This window comes from Lipophrys pholis (assembly GCF_963383615.2).
Source record: "Lipophrys pholis genome assembly, chromosome: 2".
NCBI classification, from domain to species: Eukaryota; Metazoa; Chordata; class Actinopteri; order Blenniiformes; family Blenniidae; genus Lipophrys; species Lipophrys pholis.
Genome location: NC_137636.1, coordinates 36,382,844 through 36,402,127, shown reverse-complemented (window position 1 = coordinate 36,402,127; position 19,284 = coordinate 36,382,844). Strand labels below are relative to the sequence as shown.

The 19,284-nt window shown below is 42.0% G+C and overlaps 1 protein-coding gene across 2 annotated transcripts in view; it reads left to right on the top strand.

Annotated features, from left to right (window-relative positions):
- Positions 1-19,284, top strand: part of prmt3 (protein arginine methyltransferase 3) — a 77,033-nt gene that overhangs the window by 30,836 nt on the left and 26,913 nt on the right. For both annotated transcript variants that reach the window (XM_080493414.1, XM_080493413.1), the window contains 2 exons: positions 6,690-6,877; positions 11,946-12,032. In XM_080493414.1, the coding sequence (XP_080349540.1) occupies positions 6,690-6,877; positions 11,946-12,032 (275 nt within the window). The remainder of the gene's footprint in view (positions 1-6,689; positions 6,878-11,945; positions 12,033-19,284) is intronic.

Genomic DNA, 19,284 nt, shown 5'->3' with positions numbered 1-19,284 from the left:
AAAATAAATTAGTGTGTTTACGCCGCAGCAGCGGACAAAGAGACAACGATGTTGTTCGCATGCCGGGCCACCGGAGGGCGCTGTTGCTTGATTTTTGAATGAAACTACACAGACGTGTGTGCAGACAACAACACACTATAAACGTGAAGAAAATGGAGAGAACCTGACATCCGTATGGACTGATGACGCATCGGATGCTATCAGGGAGAGTCTCAACTATAAAACTACTGATCTGGAAGATAAAACTAGAATACGGACCGCAAGTCGTACCACTACGGGTCGTACCACTACGCGGCCGCCATGTTTGTTTACAAGTGGATGAGCAGAAGGGATAGGGTGAAATGTGCATGCGCAGTAACAGGCTCTGTAGCCTCCATCAGTCTCTGCAGGAGGGAATAGCGACTGTGAAAGAATCTTTCCACCTCGGGAGCCGGATTAAAAACTTTGAGGATACTGTGGATCAGAACACTGGTGTCGTGTAAACGGACCCCCCAACAGTGAAGAAAGTTTTGCGGATACACTCGTATTGGTTGTCGTGTAAACGGGGCCTAAGTTCCTACTGAAACTAGGAATATCAAATTTAGCATTTGCATATTCCTGTGGTTTTATGCTAATATCTTAAGTTTGCTACACCCTCAGGAGTGTCTTCTCAACTCTCCTTTAGGTCCCTGGCTTGATTGCTGCCTAATGTAACTTCACAGTAGGAATACTAATGGCTTCAATCATCTGAGCTCTGAGTTAATCACCAAGCATATTAACCAAATACCAAAGAACTTATTCAAATGGGAAAACACGATGACATTAGGGCTCATGTTCAATGCTCATGGTAATGTATGGATATTCATTCAGAAAATGGGGGTTGTGTAATATGAGCTGCATGATAATCACAGCGTGTGTCACTATGGTGGAGTGGTTAGCACTGTCACCAAACAGCAAGAAGGTTTCTCATTCATACCAGCTGACTGACTCTTATACCATTTTCAGAGTGAAACTGAACTTTGAACCCAATTTTGTAATGGGTGGAAGTCTGTGTCACATTGGTATTTGATAAATTTCATATTAAGAGATTTAGAAAGATTTTTCTAAGCAGGTATTTTCAGCATCGAAGGAATTTGTTTTGGGGGGGGGGGTATGGCAGCATGAATTAAAAACAGGAAAGATAAAAAATATTTAATTTTGTATAACATTTAGACATGTTCACATTCACACATGCAAACAATATAATATGATAAACAAAGATAATGACAAATCGACAAGTGGCCTTTATATACACATGATATACACTTATGAGCATTACTGTGGCTGAGAGAAGCGATGATCCGGGTTTAAACCCCATAACCCCTGATGGAGTACAAATTGTAATGTCACCCTTTTGATGACCTCTTTCACCGAGTTAACAGAACCTTAGCGAGGTGAAGACAGTCTCTTCCAGAGTCCCTGTGGCGCGAGAGCAGAACCTCTCCCGCCTCAGCGTCTTGTCGGTATGATGCCATTTTTTGTGGAATTTGAAACACGATCTAATCACTCCTTAAATGAAAACCGTTGCGGGCGCATTATTTTTACGATGTGATTGAGCCGTGTCAACAGTTTTTCTCATCCGCTGTTCGTGCAGCTGCAGACCAGTTTGGGCGACTCGGCTCCTCGTGTCGATTAAACAAGTGGTTTTCGAGTTAAATCATCATCAAGAGATCGTGAAAACAACTCAACTTATGCTTGTTCTCCCTGTGCATGCATGGACTTTCCACATGTACTTACTGTGTACTTCTTAGGTTGGGCTGATTCTTTGAGCGACGAGTGAACTGCTCATATTGTACTGTGGCTTTCAATCAATGTCAGCTTAGGGCCTGTCTGCTCCCCATAACCAAAGTCTGGAAAAAGTGGGTATAGATAATAGATGGATAAATTAGTTTGTTGGAGCCAATTGTGACTATAAATTTTATTTGTCAAATTAGTGCAAACTTGCGTCATGATAAGAAACAGGCACAATGGCCTGTAGAACCTAGCATTTATTATTAGAAGATGTGTTTTTTAAGCAAGTCAACCACAGATACTATTTTGTTTGTTTAAATAAATTGTGCATCTTTATTTGAAACCTGGAAAATCCCTCTGCAAGTGCTTTTTCCATAAAAACCTCCTCCTCAAAGGGTGACTCTTCATTTAGATGTTTGGAATGAAAGAGTAGCCAAAACAAGTAGGAAAACTCCTCTATAGACTCGGAGGAAGGCGGAAAGTCTGCAAATCCAGCCGATAACGGCCAGTCAAGGAAAGAAGCTGCTTTAGTGAGATAAAGCATGTCAGCTGCATGTGACCTATTTTATCCACAAGTTTATTTGGCACAAGTCCTGATGCATCTTGAGCAGTCAAGCCTTGCTCGGTGACAAGATTCAAACCAGCAAACGTCTGCTAACAAGCTGACTTCTGAAACATTAATTACTTCCTTTAAAGTGTTAAAAATGAAGAACCCCACACACACACACACACAACCACTTTACTGCAGGTTTATTCGCATAGAAAAAAAGTCAGAAGCACAATTGTTCATCCTGAGCAGACAGCGTCGCCATTAGTGTTGCTGCTAAATGAGAAAGAGCTCAAGCAAGTGCAAACAGGGTAACTTGATAGTTGATGCTTTCGAGGTTTCATTAGTACGTCTACCCCAAGTAGTAAAGTGGATAATGAACAAAAGGAAAGCTTTTGTCTTTGTCTCTGCTTGAAGAAGAAAATGAGGAGCAGCCCCCCCCCCCCCCCCCCCCCCCCCCCCCCCCCAACTCTTTTGTAATCTAATTTGCAAAGTCGAGAAAGTTGACTCATTAAAGTTGAAACGTATAGCGAAGTCTGAGCGATTTAAGTCTCACGGGATGGTCATCTCTCCTGTGCACAAATGAGCTCTTGGTGAACACAGCCTCTGGAGAGGTGTAAAAAAAAAAATTGTTTATATTTCGTTTTCCAGCATAGCAGTTATTTCATTTGCGGACAGGAATGCAGACAATTTCAGTGATTGCCACCAGTTTTTGTGTCGCATGGTAAACACTAAAGTGCTGGGGGGAAAAAAAGCTGACTTGCCTTCTGTGTCTTTTTATTTCATTTTGATTCATTTGATATTTGATTTCAGCTGCGTTATTTTCATCCTATATTGCAAGACAGTTATAAGCTTTCATCTTTGTTGCATGGCTGCCTCGGTATACGAATCCATTTTTCTCAAATATGTAGTTTCCCATTTGAATGTGGACATACTGGAATGCACAAAGAGTAGAACTCTGAATAATTCTTTTGCGATGAACAAATCCAGGGGTGTTTAAGGGGCCTTTTCTCATTGGGATAGTCTGGGACTCGGGTCACATTTGGTTCAGTGGCGTTCACATTCACTTCACAGACCGGACCAAACCGCCTGGGAAACGTCACACAATTACAACAGCTGTTGGTTTGGGGGCGCTGTCGTCTGAACCAAACACTGATCAGAGAGGAAGTGAAGAAGAATCACGGCTCATTGATTAGTCCCAACCGAAAGAGGATGTCCCACCACTTTAGCCTGTGGTGGCTAGGCTTGTTAGCTCATGGCTAATGGGTAGCCACAAACAACCGCAATATATAGTCTTCAGACCAGATATCAATGATAGTCTTCCTCACTACTTCTTCCTCTCTACTTCTTCCTCACTTCTCCAAGTCTGCCCGCAAGATATTTTCTAACTTTTTCTTTCTGCGCCTGTTTCTTCTGATTTGCGTGGTTAGCTTTGTTTGTTTACTACCCAGAATGCATTGCGCACTACCTCGCATCCTCTCACCCAGCCCGCTAGAAAGGTTGCTTGTAAACAAACCGACAACCACATTTTCAAGGGGACCAGAGATCTTGTTAGTTCTGGTTCACACTATGAAGTTGGGAGACGTCTGTAAACATCCAGGACCGGGTTTAGAGACCACTGAAATAGACATCAGTTTGACCTATATGATGCTCTTGTGACTTACATTTCTATAGGGAAGGTAAATCTCTTTCAAGTCTGTATTTTATGTTTGTATGCATATTTTCTGTGAACGATAACTTTTTTTTTTTAAATGGACTTATAACAAGGTTTGGCCTAGCTCAAGAGTTTCCAGTCCAGGGGCCTCATCTATAAAACCTTGCGTAGGATTCCTACTAAAAGTGTTTGTCCCCCCTAAGAAACCGGATTGGTAAAACTGTACGCACGTGAAATAGTCATGGAGGAGGTGGAGGTCAGGAGAAGGATCGTCTGTGTCACAGTCGTGGCTTCACTAACAATAGAAAAAACAAGTGATCTGCAGCACAGGTGCTTGAGGTCCTGGTCCTGCATGTTTTAGCTCTCTCTCTCTCTCTCTCTCTCTCTCTCCCCCCCCCCCCCCCCCCCGATTGCAATGACTGTAATTGACTTCCTCGAGAGCTTGGTGATTAGATTGAGGTTTGTTGAAGCAAGGAATCTCTGAAACTTGCAGGACAGGCTGCACCAGGAAGGTCAGTGACCTGCAACCACGTACAGATGAGATTTCACGCTGTGCTTTCATTGAAATTTCATCAAAGTCTGTGCAGTTACGTTGCAAAAAGCCCACGGTTTGCGACAACATTTTCTGTTACAGTTGTCTATATCCTTATCTATGGATAAACAGTATTGGCTGCATTAAAACTAAGAAACTGCTTCATATTCGCACATCCCAGCAGTGAGAAATGACAGAAAACTCAAATTTTCAATGCACCACATGAAATTTTGATCATTTAAATTATATGATTCTTTAATCACAGTTTAGTACTTGTGTGTTTAAGTTGCCAAACTGCTGACCTGGAAGTAGTGTCAAATCAATAGATTCAAGATTCACCCAAAAATGTGGACGTGGAAATGTGTTGGATAGACTTTGTACTGCCACTAATATAAAACAAATGCTCACATTTCCAAGTGTCCTGATCTAAACTGGAGGTCAGAATCAAGAGAATTGGATGAATTTTGAGACAAATGTAAATATAGCCTTTATGAAAAGTGGAGCCCTGTGCAATCTGTTTTCACGTGTCAATAGTCACATGTGTTAGTTGTGTGTCCACATGCTTGATAAGGTTTTTCACATTGCAGCTATTCACTGTGCAGAATATAAAGCGTGAAAGTAGGACAAGCTGGTGTCGGGCCATGTTTTGTCTCACGTATGATGGATACAGTCATTACAACAGCGTCATGAAATTGATGTTAAACTCCACACCCACAAGATGTCGAGGCGTTCACTGATTAAAATTTTTGAATGGTTTGTAAGCCATTAGAATTTGTTGATATTAAGGTTGTCTCGCCGCTGAGAATAGACATTTACAAGACCAGGTTTTCCCACCCTTTGCTTTAGTGATGATTAATGATTGTTCATTGAGAGCAAAATAAATCTTTTACTTGTCGATGTCTGTGCAGCGTCGCAAGAGTTGATCAGACGGAAACTATTTTGCTGTGTTTTGAAATGAAGTGACCTTCCAGACGATGTTGATGTATATAATTAGTTGTTTTTAATCTGGAAGTAACTGAAGGCAACACTTATTTAAGTGCGACATCATCAGACCTGAGCCCTAAAATTGTTGGTACAAACCAGACTAGTTAAGTGCTACTAACTCATCAAGCTTTTCATTACATTGAAGTAGAAGTACTGATTCAACTTTTTTACTTTTACGTGAATGTTAGAAAGTACAATTTATGAAATATACACAAGTGTGAGATACATTTTTAAACTTAACTGATACAAAGTGCCTTTCTTTAAGGCAAAATAAAGCTTTTTTTGTAATATTGTGCTTCACATCAAACCACAAAGTTCATATTTCAGCATGTGTCTTAGTTCTGAGTCAGAAGCTTAAATTATTTCAAAAAAAAAAAAAAAAAAGGGAAGTTACTTGCTCAATACAATGCTGTGAGTTCCATTCAAATCTCTTAACAATTTGTAGTCTAACTGCATCAACTAACTTCACCACTCCTTCATGATGGATAAGTGTTATCAGCTGGTTTGATATCTGTAATATTAATAATCAGGTCACATTAGCTTAACTTTGATTTTTTTATTTTTTTTATTTTTTTGGCTGAAAACAATGTCAGTGCTTCTAAATGAAGTTTTGTTTTTTTTAAAGTGCTTTTCACAGATAAAAATCACAAAGTCCTGCAAATAAAATGGGAATTTCATAAAATACATTGTAAAAGTGGGAAATTCATATAGTCAAAAGTTTTCTTAAATAAAAATGTCTTTGAGTGCTTTTTATAAGAGTCCATGGAGTCGAGCGTGTGGAGGGACAGGGGCATGTTGTTCCATAGCCTGGGGGCTACAGCCTAAAAGGACATCCCCCCCTTCCGGGTTTTAAAGCGAGTCTTTGGTACCTTCAGGAGACTCTGGCCTTAGGATCGGAGGAAAAGAAAATAGTAATGACAATGGAAATAATGTGTGTCAATTTAATTTTTAAGATCAAGGACAATAAAAAGAAGAATCCATGTTGTAACAGAAGTTTTAGAGAAAATACCAAAAATGAGCAGAGAGTTGATAAAGGTGTGATTTTTGCCCAACTCCTAAATTACACTACTTTAGTATCCCATGAAGAAGAGTGGCAAACCATAGGATTAACTCACCTGATTAACTCATGCGATGAAGGTTTTTTGTTTGACGTGCTGTTCAATGATGGATCATTTTGGATATACAGAGTACTGAGTCCCTCTGCCTGTCTCTTTACTCCACAGTTTACCCAGACCTCTGTAACGTCAGCCTCGCAGCTTTGGGAGACGTACAGAAGCACCAAGACCGCATTGGTTTCTGGGACGACGTCTACAGCTTCAACATGGCCTGCATGAAGAAGGCCGTGGTGCCTGAGGCAGTGGTGGAGGTGGTGAACGCAGACATGCTGATATCTGAACCTGCAGTCATACAGGTGGGTGTCCTGTAGTTTATTAATAAACTTCTTTTTTTTTAACCAGACGTTTCGATTTTTACCAAAGATTGATTTTCAAGGGAAAACTGGGCAAGACAGCAACAAAAACACAGCATCACATTTATAAAAGCTACTAAAATAAAACATGACTTATTCAAATTGAATAAGCACATCAGCACAATATGCTTTACCAAGTGTTCCTAAGATTATAATGAAAAGCAAAAATCTGAACACTGAAAAATCTGTGCTTTTGTGAGTAGGAATAAGCACAGACATGCAATCTGTGATGAAGGTTCTGCTTGATTGGAGAAGAAATTGCACTAAATCAGATCTATTGAGTGGCAGTGTAGAGGGAACTTGTAACCTGAAGGTCGCTGGGTGAAATCTCTGCATTGTGTGGTGGGAAGATGAAAGTCTCTGCTCATCTAATTGCCATCACTGTGGGGCGGAGGAAAGATGTCTAAACTTAAGAGAAGCACAAAGGTACGTTTTTGAATCAGTCAAAGCTGCTGAAGCCTTTTGAAAAGCAAAATAATTTAAATTCTACCTTTTAAAATTCTGGTTTTGAATCTTTGTTGATCAAAAAGGTTGATCAGTTGCTTCCAGCCATAAACAGCCATTTCACCTTCTTCCTTTTTGATGGTTTACATTTTAGCCTCCCAACTTCTGCATTAGGTAAATGGATTTCACTCATTTTAACAGTCCTTAAAGTACTTTACATTGTGAGTCACATTCACACACTCACACACTATTGGTGTCAATCCATCCATTGGGAGCAATTTGGGGTTTGGTGCTTGAAAAAAAATAAAAATCACACAGCGTGTGGGAGCCTTAACACACTCCCACATGCTGTGGGATTTATTATTTTATTTCTTTATGCCCGTCACAGATGAAAGATTTCAATCGTGGGAGAATCGCGGCGATATCTTTGCTCTTGACTCTAAGTCTGTGGTCCTTACGCCGCACCATGAGGACAGTCGATTTCATGGTCTTGCGACCAAAGACAATAAAATTCAGACAGTGTCGAATATTTGGGTCAATGTTTGTTTGTTAGGTGTACATGTACTGTGTCTTGTTGGGAAATGAAAGAGCATAACAGTAAATGCTAATAGCTGCCAACAAGTACTTACTTCAAGCTCCCTTTGAAAAATTATCATCCCAAGTTGGCCAAGCTTTACGAGCCACAACTCCATCCATATTCTCCTTCTCCTCATATTTTTTACTTTTTTCATCCTGCAATCTGCACACAATAAACTCGATATTGTGACACAAAAGTTATTGCATTCGTGGGCGGGTGATTCCGTCATCTTTTTCCCCACAGATGAGCCGGGGTTTTAGAATTTCTCCACTCTGGGACCCGTGTTTAATAAAAACAGTTTTCGCGCTTCTAAAACGCCGCCTCATATGGATGATCAGCCAAAAACAGCTTGTTTATGTGAGCTGGTGTTCTCGTGTGGACGGCCCCTTTGTCTTTCCACAGCCAAAGCCCCGGCCTATCAGGGGCGAAACGGGTGCTAAGCCGGCCCCACATCGTAGCTGGGCCAGAGCGGGATCTGACACGTCATCAGCTGGGGGCGGAGTTATCACTACCTACGAGGCGGAAGAGATTCTGAAATCTACAGCAAACACAGATCCCCGGAGTGGTTATAGAGAGAAGAAAAAAAATAACATGTGGGAACGATATAATGAGTAGCTCCCTCAAGTTAATAATGTGAGGGAACGAGATAATTTAATCCGCAATCGCGGAGCCGTGGCTCTAATTGAACTGTTGTGCTGCCGAGCTCCTGCGCAGTCACTCTAAGTCAGCTGCGTCCGATATAGAATTTAGAAGCAGTTTTCCGTTGTGGTTTTTTCAGGCGTTTCACAGTAACATCATTGTAACTCACTTTACTTCCAGGTCTTGTATGGCATTATGACCGCAGGCTGAGGGCTGCAGGGGGCGCTCCGCTATGAGACGCCCCACTATTTTCTACCCACAGAAATTCTTTATAATGAAGCCAGACTTTTGGTTCAGCAGCAACTGCAAAACAAACTACATACTATTATAAATGAAATCTTGGATTCTTTAGCCATAAAATGAGCCTTTTAATGGCGCTTCATGTGAAAGAGAACTTTTGTTGTCTTTATGTAGGTTGCTATTGCTGTAGAGCTGCGTTCTATCATTCTACACCTCCATTCCTCCATGTTGAAGCATTTGATTCAGACACATCCAGAAATAATGTGAAAGGAGCAGAACTTCACAGTGTAATGCCGAAATGTTGAAAAATAATATTACTTTTTAATGTGTTTTCTCTATGGCCACTCCGGGGCTCTGGACTAAAGCAAGACGGACGTGAAAAAACACCAATAGAGCGACAAGGAGACTCAATGTTTTCTGTCTCTTTGGTCTGCATCCGAGGTTCAGGTCAGACTAGATGGAGCGACCCAGACTAAACCACTGTTACAGTCCGTCTCCTGGTTCCTGTATGAGCGTTTGGTGAAATCAGTGGCGTACCACGTTTTGGAGTGACGCAATGACGTGGCTCTCACTTGGCTCTGTTGACAATGGAAAAACAACCAGTTCTTTGGTGGTGCTCATTTAAGAACCGGCCCTGGCACCGGCCCTTAACTAGCTCCTGGTTCTTTTAGGTGGTAAAGCCCTTATCAAGTAGGAGCCTTTAGTGGACATATGGCGATGTGGACAGTCGGAGAGAAGGGGACTGAACCTGCAACCATGTGATTGAGCGACAGCTCACTCTACAACCTGAGCCACAGCCACCCCACAGCGAGCACAACACTAGTTTCCTGATGTATTGTCAAACCAAGATGTTAGTCAGGTTCTTTGTGTTCTGCAGAAACACAGAATACAAGAGTTCCTAGAGAGAAAAGGACAGAGAGAGAGATAGCACCTTGAAGTGTGTGTGTGTGTGTGTGTGTGTGTGTGTGTGTGTGTGTGTGTGTGTGTGTGTGTGTGTGTGTGTGTGTGTGTGTGTGTGTGTGTGTGTGTGTGTGTGTGTGTGTGTGTGTGTGTGTGTGTGTGTGTGTGTGTGTGTGTGTGTGTGTGTGTGTGTGTGTGTGTGTGTGTGTGTGTGTGTGTGTGTGTGTGTGTGTTGTAGCGCCGCATGATTGATCAGTCTAATCCTTGTTTAAGTTCTTCTTAAGGAAACTTCATTACTCTCAACCCCCTGCGGATAGAGCGGTTTTCACCGAGCTGATGAGGGCTGGAGCGCATTACTCAGAGATAAAAGACGCACATAAACACACAGATGAGATCATTTCACATCCAGAAACTCGGCTACCTTTTCTGAGCGCCTCTGCATATGAGACTCGTGGTCCTTCACCCATCTGAGAATGTGATGAATGAGCGTGGCGCTTGACGTAATGGAATTTGAATGCTCTAATCAATAGCTTCTCCCCTCCAGTGACAAATAGACAGTCCCTCTGCCCAAATTACAAAGACTCTCATCTATTGCCACTCGTTGATACGATCCAATAACATTCCATTAAAGCTGGCTGCGATTCCGTAAAATTGACACTCGTTTCATGGAATTATATTCCTGCTAAATAGATGCTTGTTTCGCCCGAGAACAGACAGGAATGTTCAGTGTGAGGAATGGTCAAGCAACTGCCATTGTAGACTTCTTTCACCTGTTTTAAAAAGTGCATTTCATCCTGAGTAGAATGACATTAACACTTTAAAGTAATCCTGGTTAAAGGTTTCCTCGTGGCATTACCTGCAACTATATACCCATTTAATGATAGACTATTAAAACGAAGCTCTCCTCAGTGATTAGGACATCATTAATAATAGTTTCAAGTCTCCATACGTCTTGCAACTATCGTGATCAGCTTGACCGGTGAAGGATTGTTAGCAACACCTACTTTCAGAACTCTAAAATGATTGATTATTTCCTGGATAATTAAAACTTGGTAAAAATGTGTGTGCAACATTTTCTTTTGATAATTACAGTAAATGTGTATTAATTGTTCCTTTCAGTACTCCCTCTAGTCAAAGGTTTTGGCTGCTTTTGATGCTGAGAAGATTTAGGAAACTCCATCAAATACAGATCAGAGAGTTGACTCTGTTTTACAAGATGACAAAATTTGATGTTGACACAAGAAAGATAATTTGGCACAGACCAACAGATAAACCCGTATCACTCTATAGACACAAGACGAAAACAAGTAGAATCTATTTCTCATTTCACAAGATTTTAAAAGCTAAATTTTTTTGCTGGAGCCATTAGAAAGTTGATCCATCAATGATTTTTGTACTCTGCTTATCCAATCTAATGTTTCAGAATGCTGGAGTCAATCCCAGCTGACTGTAGCCACGGTGCACACTGGACAAGCATAGGAAAAACAATCACACGCTCAAATTCATGCATACAAACTCAAATTGATTTATTTGGAAGGAAACAAGAGAACCTGGGAAAAAAACCCCATATATACTCAGGGAGAACATGCTAACGTAACGTAATGGAGAGCTCAACACGAGACTCATAATTAATTAGAGACATTCTCGCTTTAGAGTGCTAACCACTTCTCCACCATGTGATCATTTGTTAAAGAGTTAATATATGTGCCGCTTCAATGCATCAACAGTTTGATGATTACGTTTTGGATAAAAGTGTTGGGAAGAAGATTTTTCAGCTTCCATCTTAGATCAGCTGCACACCATCATGGTCTCAGATTTCCTGAAGCAATAAACACTTGTACTCATACAATAAGCAGAAACACCTACCCTTGTGTTGACATACCTGATAAAGTTCAAAACACAGAAATAGATAGAATAAATGTTAATAAACTCCACTTTTAAGTAGAGGCTGTTTTGCTTTGGAAAATGTCTGTACTGTGTTTTGTTGTCAGGTGTTTTATGTTATTTAAGCCTGGTCCAAACAGTTTAATACCAGGTATGGCTATATATTGGCTCTGACACCAAAATGGATCTTTTTTATAAACTAAGAAAACTATCCTATTCAAAGTTCAATAACTGCTTTTCAGTCCCCATCAAGCGTTCTGTATTTTAGTTATAAATTGAGCAATATATTGTGGTTGTAATCATGTGTTTTGTTGTGACTTTTCACAGACAATCGACTGTAACAGAGTGTGTCTGTCTGAGCTGGAGTTTGTTTCTGATTTCTCCCTGAAGATAACAAACACCACGGAGTGTACGGTAGGTGACGCACACTCGCCTTAATCATTACCATGATGTTCTTAAGCATGGACAGTCTCCATCACAATAGTGGTTGTTGTTTTTTGTATAAATGATAAATGTTGGAATTTCTCAAAACCCCTCTTTTATATGCATTTTGAAAATGGTTAAAATCAGGTCCAGAGTAATGTATTATATCAAGCATAGCAGAAACAACAGCCATCCACCTGTGGGGAAAAGAAAGAGGCTGAAGGTCTCAAAAGTACATAAGGATGAAGTAGCGAAGCTTAAAGGAGTGTATAATGAAGGTTGTGGACACCTTGGCCGGTATAGAAGACACAAGTCAATAGGTTGAGTCCCAGAAAGATTTATAAGGAACCTTTCATACGTTCAGTTCAGCTCAAAGTTCTTTACAGCCATCGGTAACATAAGAACAGAAATATACATGCACAACAAGCCCTGGATTACAACTGACATCAAAGGTCTTCTGAACCAGAAGAAGAAGGCTAAAGGCCTAGACGGTGATCAACAGGATCAACAGGAGCTCGAGCAGAAGGAACTCAGAGTCCAGCTCAGGCAGGCGAAGGAGCAGAAGTTGCAGAACAACACCGTGAAAAGAGGTGTGGGACGGGATGAAAACTATTACTGGATGCCGCTCAAGGAGGGGAGTCACCATCGAAGGAGGAGAGGACAAAGCCAACCTGCTGAACAAGTTCATTAACAGGTTTGACCTTCCCCATTCACTCTCACACCAGACGACGACCGCACCCCCCACCTGCACCTCTGCCGACGCCCACACTGAGGGAATCCCTCCCCTGCCCAAGATCACAGCAGCCCAGGTGTGCAGAGAGCTGAGGAGGCTCCGCCCAAGCAAGGCAGCAGGTCCTGATCAGGGGACGATCCCCCCAGCTGTGGAAAACCTCCTGCATCGTCCCAGTCCCAAAGAAACCACCACCTGAAGAGCTGAACGACTACAGACCGGTTGTCCTGAAGTGACACGTGATGAAGACCTTGGAGCGGCTGCTGCTACACCATCAGAGACCATAGGTCCACCATGCTGCTGACCCTCTGCAGTTTGCATACCAGGAGAAGGTGGGAGTGGAGGACGCCATCGTCTACATGTTGCATCCATCCCTCTCCCACCTCAACCGGGGCAGTAGTGCTGTGAGAATCACATTCTTGGACTTCTCCAGCGCGTTTAACACCATTCAGCCCCCGCTTCTAGGACACAAACTAACGGAGATGGGGGTGAACACACACCTGTTGGCATGGACGACAGACTATCTGACAGGCAGACCCCAGTATGTTCGACTGGGGGACTACAGGTCCGATACTGTAGTCAGCAGCACCGGACTGTGTTTTCTCCGGTCCTGTTCAGCCTTTACACATCCCACTTCAAATACAACTTGGAGTCCTGCCACGTGCAGAAGTTCGCCAACGGCACTGCGATTGTGGGGTGTATACAGTAAGTGTGTCACGGGAGGAGGAGGACAGGAAACTGATCCAGGACTTTGTCACATGGAGTGACGCCAACCACCTGCGCCTTAACACCACCAAGACCAAAGAAATGGTGGTGGACTTCAGGAGATCGATGTCGGGACTGGTGCCTGTCACCATCAAGGGGGACATTGTTAAGACTTACAAATACCTGGGAGTACAGTTTGGATGACAGACTGGACTGGACCACTAACTAACTAACTAACTAACTAACTAACTAACTAACTATCTATCTATCTATCTATCTATCTATCTATCTATCTATCTATCTATCTATCTATCTATCTATCTATCTATCTATCTATCTATCTATCTATCTATCCATCCATCCATCCATCCATCCATCCATCCATCCATCCATCCATCCATCCATCCATCCATCCATCCATCCATCCATCCATCCATCCATCCATCCATCCATCCATCCATCCATCCATCCATCCATCCATCCATCCATCCATCCATCCATCCATCCATCCATCCATCCATCCATCCATCCATCCATCCATCCATCCATCCATCCATCCATCCATCCATCCATCCATCCATCCATCCTATAATCAAAAAGATCGGTAAAATCCGTAATAAAAAAAAAACTGCGGACACTGAAAAAGAATGTTAATTCCGCTGAAATTGCCAGTGTTGAATGATGATGAATTTCACATTTCTAGAACATAAAATCCAAAAGCTGGACCACAAGTATTTCATCATTGGTCCCTTCATTTACAGATCGTGTCGTGTGATTTAAAATGGATTTAGTCAAGCAAGCAAAAATCCATGAACATGCTGATCCATTGATGATTATATTTGTGGAAATGATTTCAAGTCAAATTAAAACAATGAGTATGTGTGAAAGGTTTAAACAAATGCCATGAGAGTATCTCAGGTTAGATTCCCGCCGGTGTTAAACATCTGAAGCTGCAGAATAAATGACCTGAAACAAGTTTACACATCCACTGTTGGCGCCTGTCATTTTTCAGATCTGTTGTGTGGAAGGAGCGAGGCATTACAAACAGAAGAGACATCAGTCAGCACACACTGATGGATCATCCTGCTGTATTTAAGGGAATGTCTCTCCGTTGGATATTTAATAGAGTTTCAAATTGAATCAGAGATATACTGCTAATGTGAATGTGGATGACATGTCAAACGAGATAGTGGATGCTTCCTGTCATTTTTTTCTGAACGACAAAACACATAGTCACACAATCTAGAAGTTATATCAGTCTTTTTATCCTTCCTGTAAATTCTGGTACTGGTTATAAATACAATTAACTTTTCACTATTTCATAAGGATGCACTGATATCACTTTTTAAAGCACGAGTGCAAGTACTAACCTTTGGCTACTTGCCGATACCGAGTACCAATACGAGTACTTATTAATTGCCATTAAGCCTAATTCACACTCCATACTCGAACACTATGCGTTACAGTGAACCACCTTCGCACAGCTTAATGAGTGTCAGTCATACTTTTATCATGTTTAGTGTGTAGCGTCGCTGATATGAGAACTCCGTTCTGACATATGACCTCATGTCGTACTTGCCATGTGTAATTTGGGATCCTTTTACTAGTACTCCGTGCTGTATCGGACCCGATACTCGTATGGGTGTATCCCTACAATTTTACCTTCTTTTTTTTTTTGCGGAAATAATGTCTGCGATCCGGGTGTGATACCCTCCGATGTTAAAGTACTATAGATGTTAGCAAATACACTCGTAAAAAGTTAACTTGCTTTGCTTTTCCAAATGGAAATACACCCAAATTCAGTTTCTCGTGTGGCTGCCGTATGTCAGCTACAACATAGGAAACTGTAGTTTTGGAGGTACATGTTCACTTTTGTTTCTTGGTTGAGAAACAAAAGGGAAGTTTGCTTTGCAGTGCAGTTTGTTGTTTTTGTTCAAACTGGCATTTTTAACATCAAACCAAAAGATGTACACAAAACTCTTGAATTATTTTGGAGGGATTTTCGCCTGCTAAGAATTCACAACATCCAATGAATAGATAAAAGCATCTGGTGTTGCTAAGTTGTAAATATCCTGCACTTTGTCAGGTTTTCTTGTCTTGTATTTAGTCAAATTAGAGCTCCTTGATCACAGTGCGTTTTAACTGGTTAAATATATATGATAAGAAAATATTTAGTTTTAAGAATAATCAAAGACAAAAAAGTATGTCATTAGAAACACACATACCCCTACAGGAATGTATATTTTCCCCTTCATGTTTTTGAAAAGGCCTAATCGGACTATGTGAAATACCTCCCCATGACTCGTATTGATCAGCCGCTGAATAAATAACACTTAACTGAAGTGAATCTTGGCTGGACATTGGAGTTGTGACGTGTGGGCCAGTTTGACCAACGACCGCAATACAAAACCAAAGTGTGTGTCCTCAGCAGAGGTCAGCTTCAGGCACCAAAGCATGTAAAATGCTTTACGAGTCTATTTGGTGAGATGCCGGCAGCCACCATCAACCTGCATAACAATCACTACCCACATCCCAGGTACTTCTTTCAGTGCCTGGGCCACATTTCTTCCTGCGATACCACCAGCGAGCTGCCAGGCAGCGATCAGCCTCGGTGCTGCAGCCTCTGATGCGCTACACCATGAGAAGTGATCTGTCTGTAACAAAGCCCCTTGCGTCGAAGCAGCTTTGTGTTGTGCTGCAGTGTTACTGCACTGTCTGGTGTATTGGTTTAATGGCTAATCAATAGGTGGTTATTATCTGGCCTGTGCTCCCTGGGTAAGGCTGCTGGATTTAATGGGATTTGTAAACATCCCCTCATTTTTTCTGCTCTGTAATTGAAAACATCCCCTTTTTCTATTTCTGGGATGTGAGTCCGGTCATGTTTGGGTTCTGCGACAGCAAAACGGATGATGGGATCAGATGTGGTGCAGTTTTGTTTTTCTTTTTTTCTTTTTCTTTTCGTTTATTGTCTCATGCACACTGCTTTCTCTCTGCAGCACCACTTGTCCTCATGTGCTGCGTTTGTATACAAAATCATTCGTGTTGCATCGGTCTGGAACTCAAGTGTTGGATTTAATATACTATCTGACTTTATAATGCAGATATTCTATATACGAAGCTTCTTAGGCGTAAACTCTGGCTTCTTGGCTCCAGCATCCAAGCTGCTTTTATCAGGATGTACAGGCTATCTGTTGGCATGCAGAGGCGACATAAAGATACTGATCTCTCGTCAGTCTTTACTGTAGCCTCTCGGTAGTAGTTAAGGTTAGCTTGTGTGAAGGGTAAGCTGCTCCTGGACCGGTGCTCAGGGATTGGTGAGAGGGAGCTGCAGCTTCTTCTGTCCTATGATGGAGCGCCTGCTTTTGTTCTCCTGTCGACAGTCCATTCATCAGCTCAGCCTGCCTAACCTTGCATTAAATGAACAGCACAACCCCTGCGTCTGCCCCGTTCACGCACAAGACAAATCCTCCCGCTCTGGCTTTTTTTTTTTTTTTTTTTTTCTGTCGTCCCTTCTTTTTTCTCCTCCCTCTCACATCTCTCATGCTCTGTGCCTTGTGTGCATTATTTCTTCTCATGCAAATGTCGAACAAAGATCCAGCTTAGATCCGTACTCCAAATTGCAATTTTACAAAGCGTCTCTATTCTCGCCAGTCTCTTTGTGTGAATCTCTATTTCGATGATCTATTCTGGATTCTGAACTGTAGGACGGGTCACAGAATGAGCCTCACTCCCTTCCTCATGCTGGATGTGATGTATTCTGATGGGACGGCAGAGGAGAATAAGTTTCTGTCTGTAATTAATTTTAACACCACTCTCTCACTGCTGCTGACGTCGCCACTGTAACGCTACAGAGGGGGAAACACTCCCTGTAATCCATCTCTTACCTGCTTTCCGTCAAATTTAAATTTCTCTTCAGAGGTGCCGCAGGAAACTGGCCTCCTGACTGACAGGCCAGGTGCACGTCAACTTAAAGGACGATTTTCAGAATGTTAAGAAGGAAGCTTTAATGGAAAAATCCACTCAATCTTTGAATCGCGTGCATCGGTACATTTCAGAGTTGAGGGATGATTGGCATTCCTGCTGACTATCGGGATTCTAGATTTATGCCAAGGTCACTGAAGTTAAAGGAAAAGACTGATAATTTTACGCATCTGTTTATAGATTAAACATTTCTTAACATGGTTTCTGCTTCCGTAATGCGTGCACAACAAAAGAGTGAAATACCATATTGGACCAAAGATCATGACCATTTTTTTTTACCCAGAAATAATTCAGAAAAAGTGGGCTCAGTCTATATTTGAGGTCAAATATTCAGCTTCAGAAGAACATGCTGGATGTGATCCGGTGAGACCAGACTGAGCCAATCAATCATGGGGAGACAACTACAGATACTGGATGTTGTTAATCACAAGCTGTCCAAAACAGTAAACTGTTTCATCTCAGAAGACTGATATTCTTCCTAAGATCCTGTGGTAATAAAGCAGAGATGTATTGGTTCAGTCACCCGGCTAGCTCAGTTGGTAGAGCATGAGACTCTCAATCTTAAGGTAGAGGGTTCGTGTCCCACGCCACCTTCCCGTGGGCTCACCACCTGTAGGAAGGTTCTTCATCGATGCAATGTGATCTGGGTGACGGTGCTCAGACTGCCACCCCTGCGACCTGGAACGGATAAGCAGGATAAAATGGATGGATGGATGTATAGGTTCAAACGGCTATTGCACATAAGAGAAAAACGGATATAAGCTAATGCACCTTTCCTTATATTCTGAAACTGATTTTTAATGGCAATTAATGTTATAAGACTGATTGTAAGTTACTCTGGAAACTCCCCATCTGTTATCATTGCTCATGATCTTTTTTGTGTCTGATAAGACACCTTCCCTACCCCTATCTAAGAATGGATGGACTTCCACTGGAGAGGCTCCCACCCAGGGTCGGTTGACCTATACAGACGCCCTTCTGCCTCTAAGGCCTCGTTCACACTGCAGGGAAAAGTGACCCAATTCAGATTTTTTACTCATAAGTGACTCATGTCCGACCTGTTTTGTGGCCGTGTGAAAGCTCCAAGACGATTATTTCACACCAGACCCAGGCCTTGATCATATCCGGTGCCAATTCTGATATTTTTCTACATGCGACTGCTTCCTCATTGACGTGTGACTGACGTCACAGATAACTGCTGGAGGAAGTGGCCAGAATAAAAGCCGTGCTCTCTTTTTACCTCATTCTCCTTCTTTCCCTCGTCATGTTGTCTTGATTTGCTCGTATTTAACAACCACTGGAAAATGAAACTACACGCTGACCAGCATTGCAGATATGGCGGTATCCCCCAATTGGGGAGCCAAACTCTGAGCTTTTGATTTTGTTTATTTTGTGCATTTGTGTGTTTATGGCGTGTTCTTTATTACACATATAATAGTTTTATGGTTTTTACATGATTCCTACACAGGCTGAGTTTTGGGCTGTTTTTTATTGAGGTGTCTGGGTTTTACCTTGTTTGGGCTGGAAACAGTGAGTCACATCTGGCAACCCTGGTGCTGACCGGCGTGCCATGCGAAAGTAGCGTGCTGCTCGGCGTGACTTCACGTCATCTTCTGCGCCCTGGGGCTCGAAAACATCCGATCCGATCACGTTCACACGGCAGGCCGCGTTTGAAATGATCACTCACAGAATTGAATTCCAGCAAAAAATCGGAATTGAGCATCAAGACCTGCGGTGTGGGCGGAGCCTAACTCTTCACCTCTCCCATGGTTGACTTTAACCTCATGCTACATATTACTATGCAAATGTTACTGTTTGCCTCTCTTC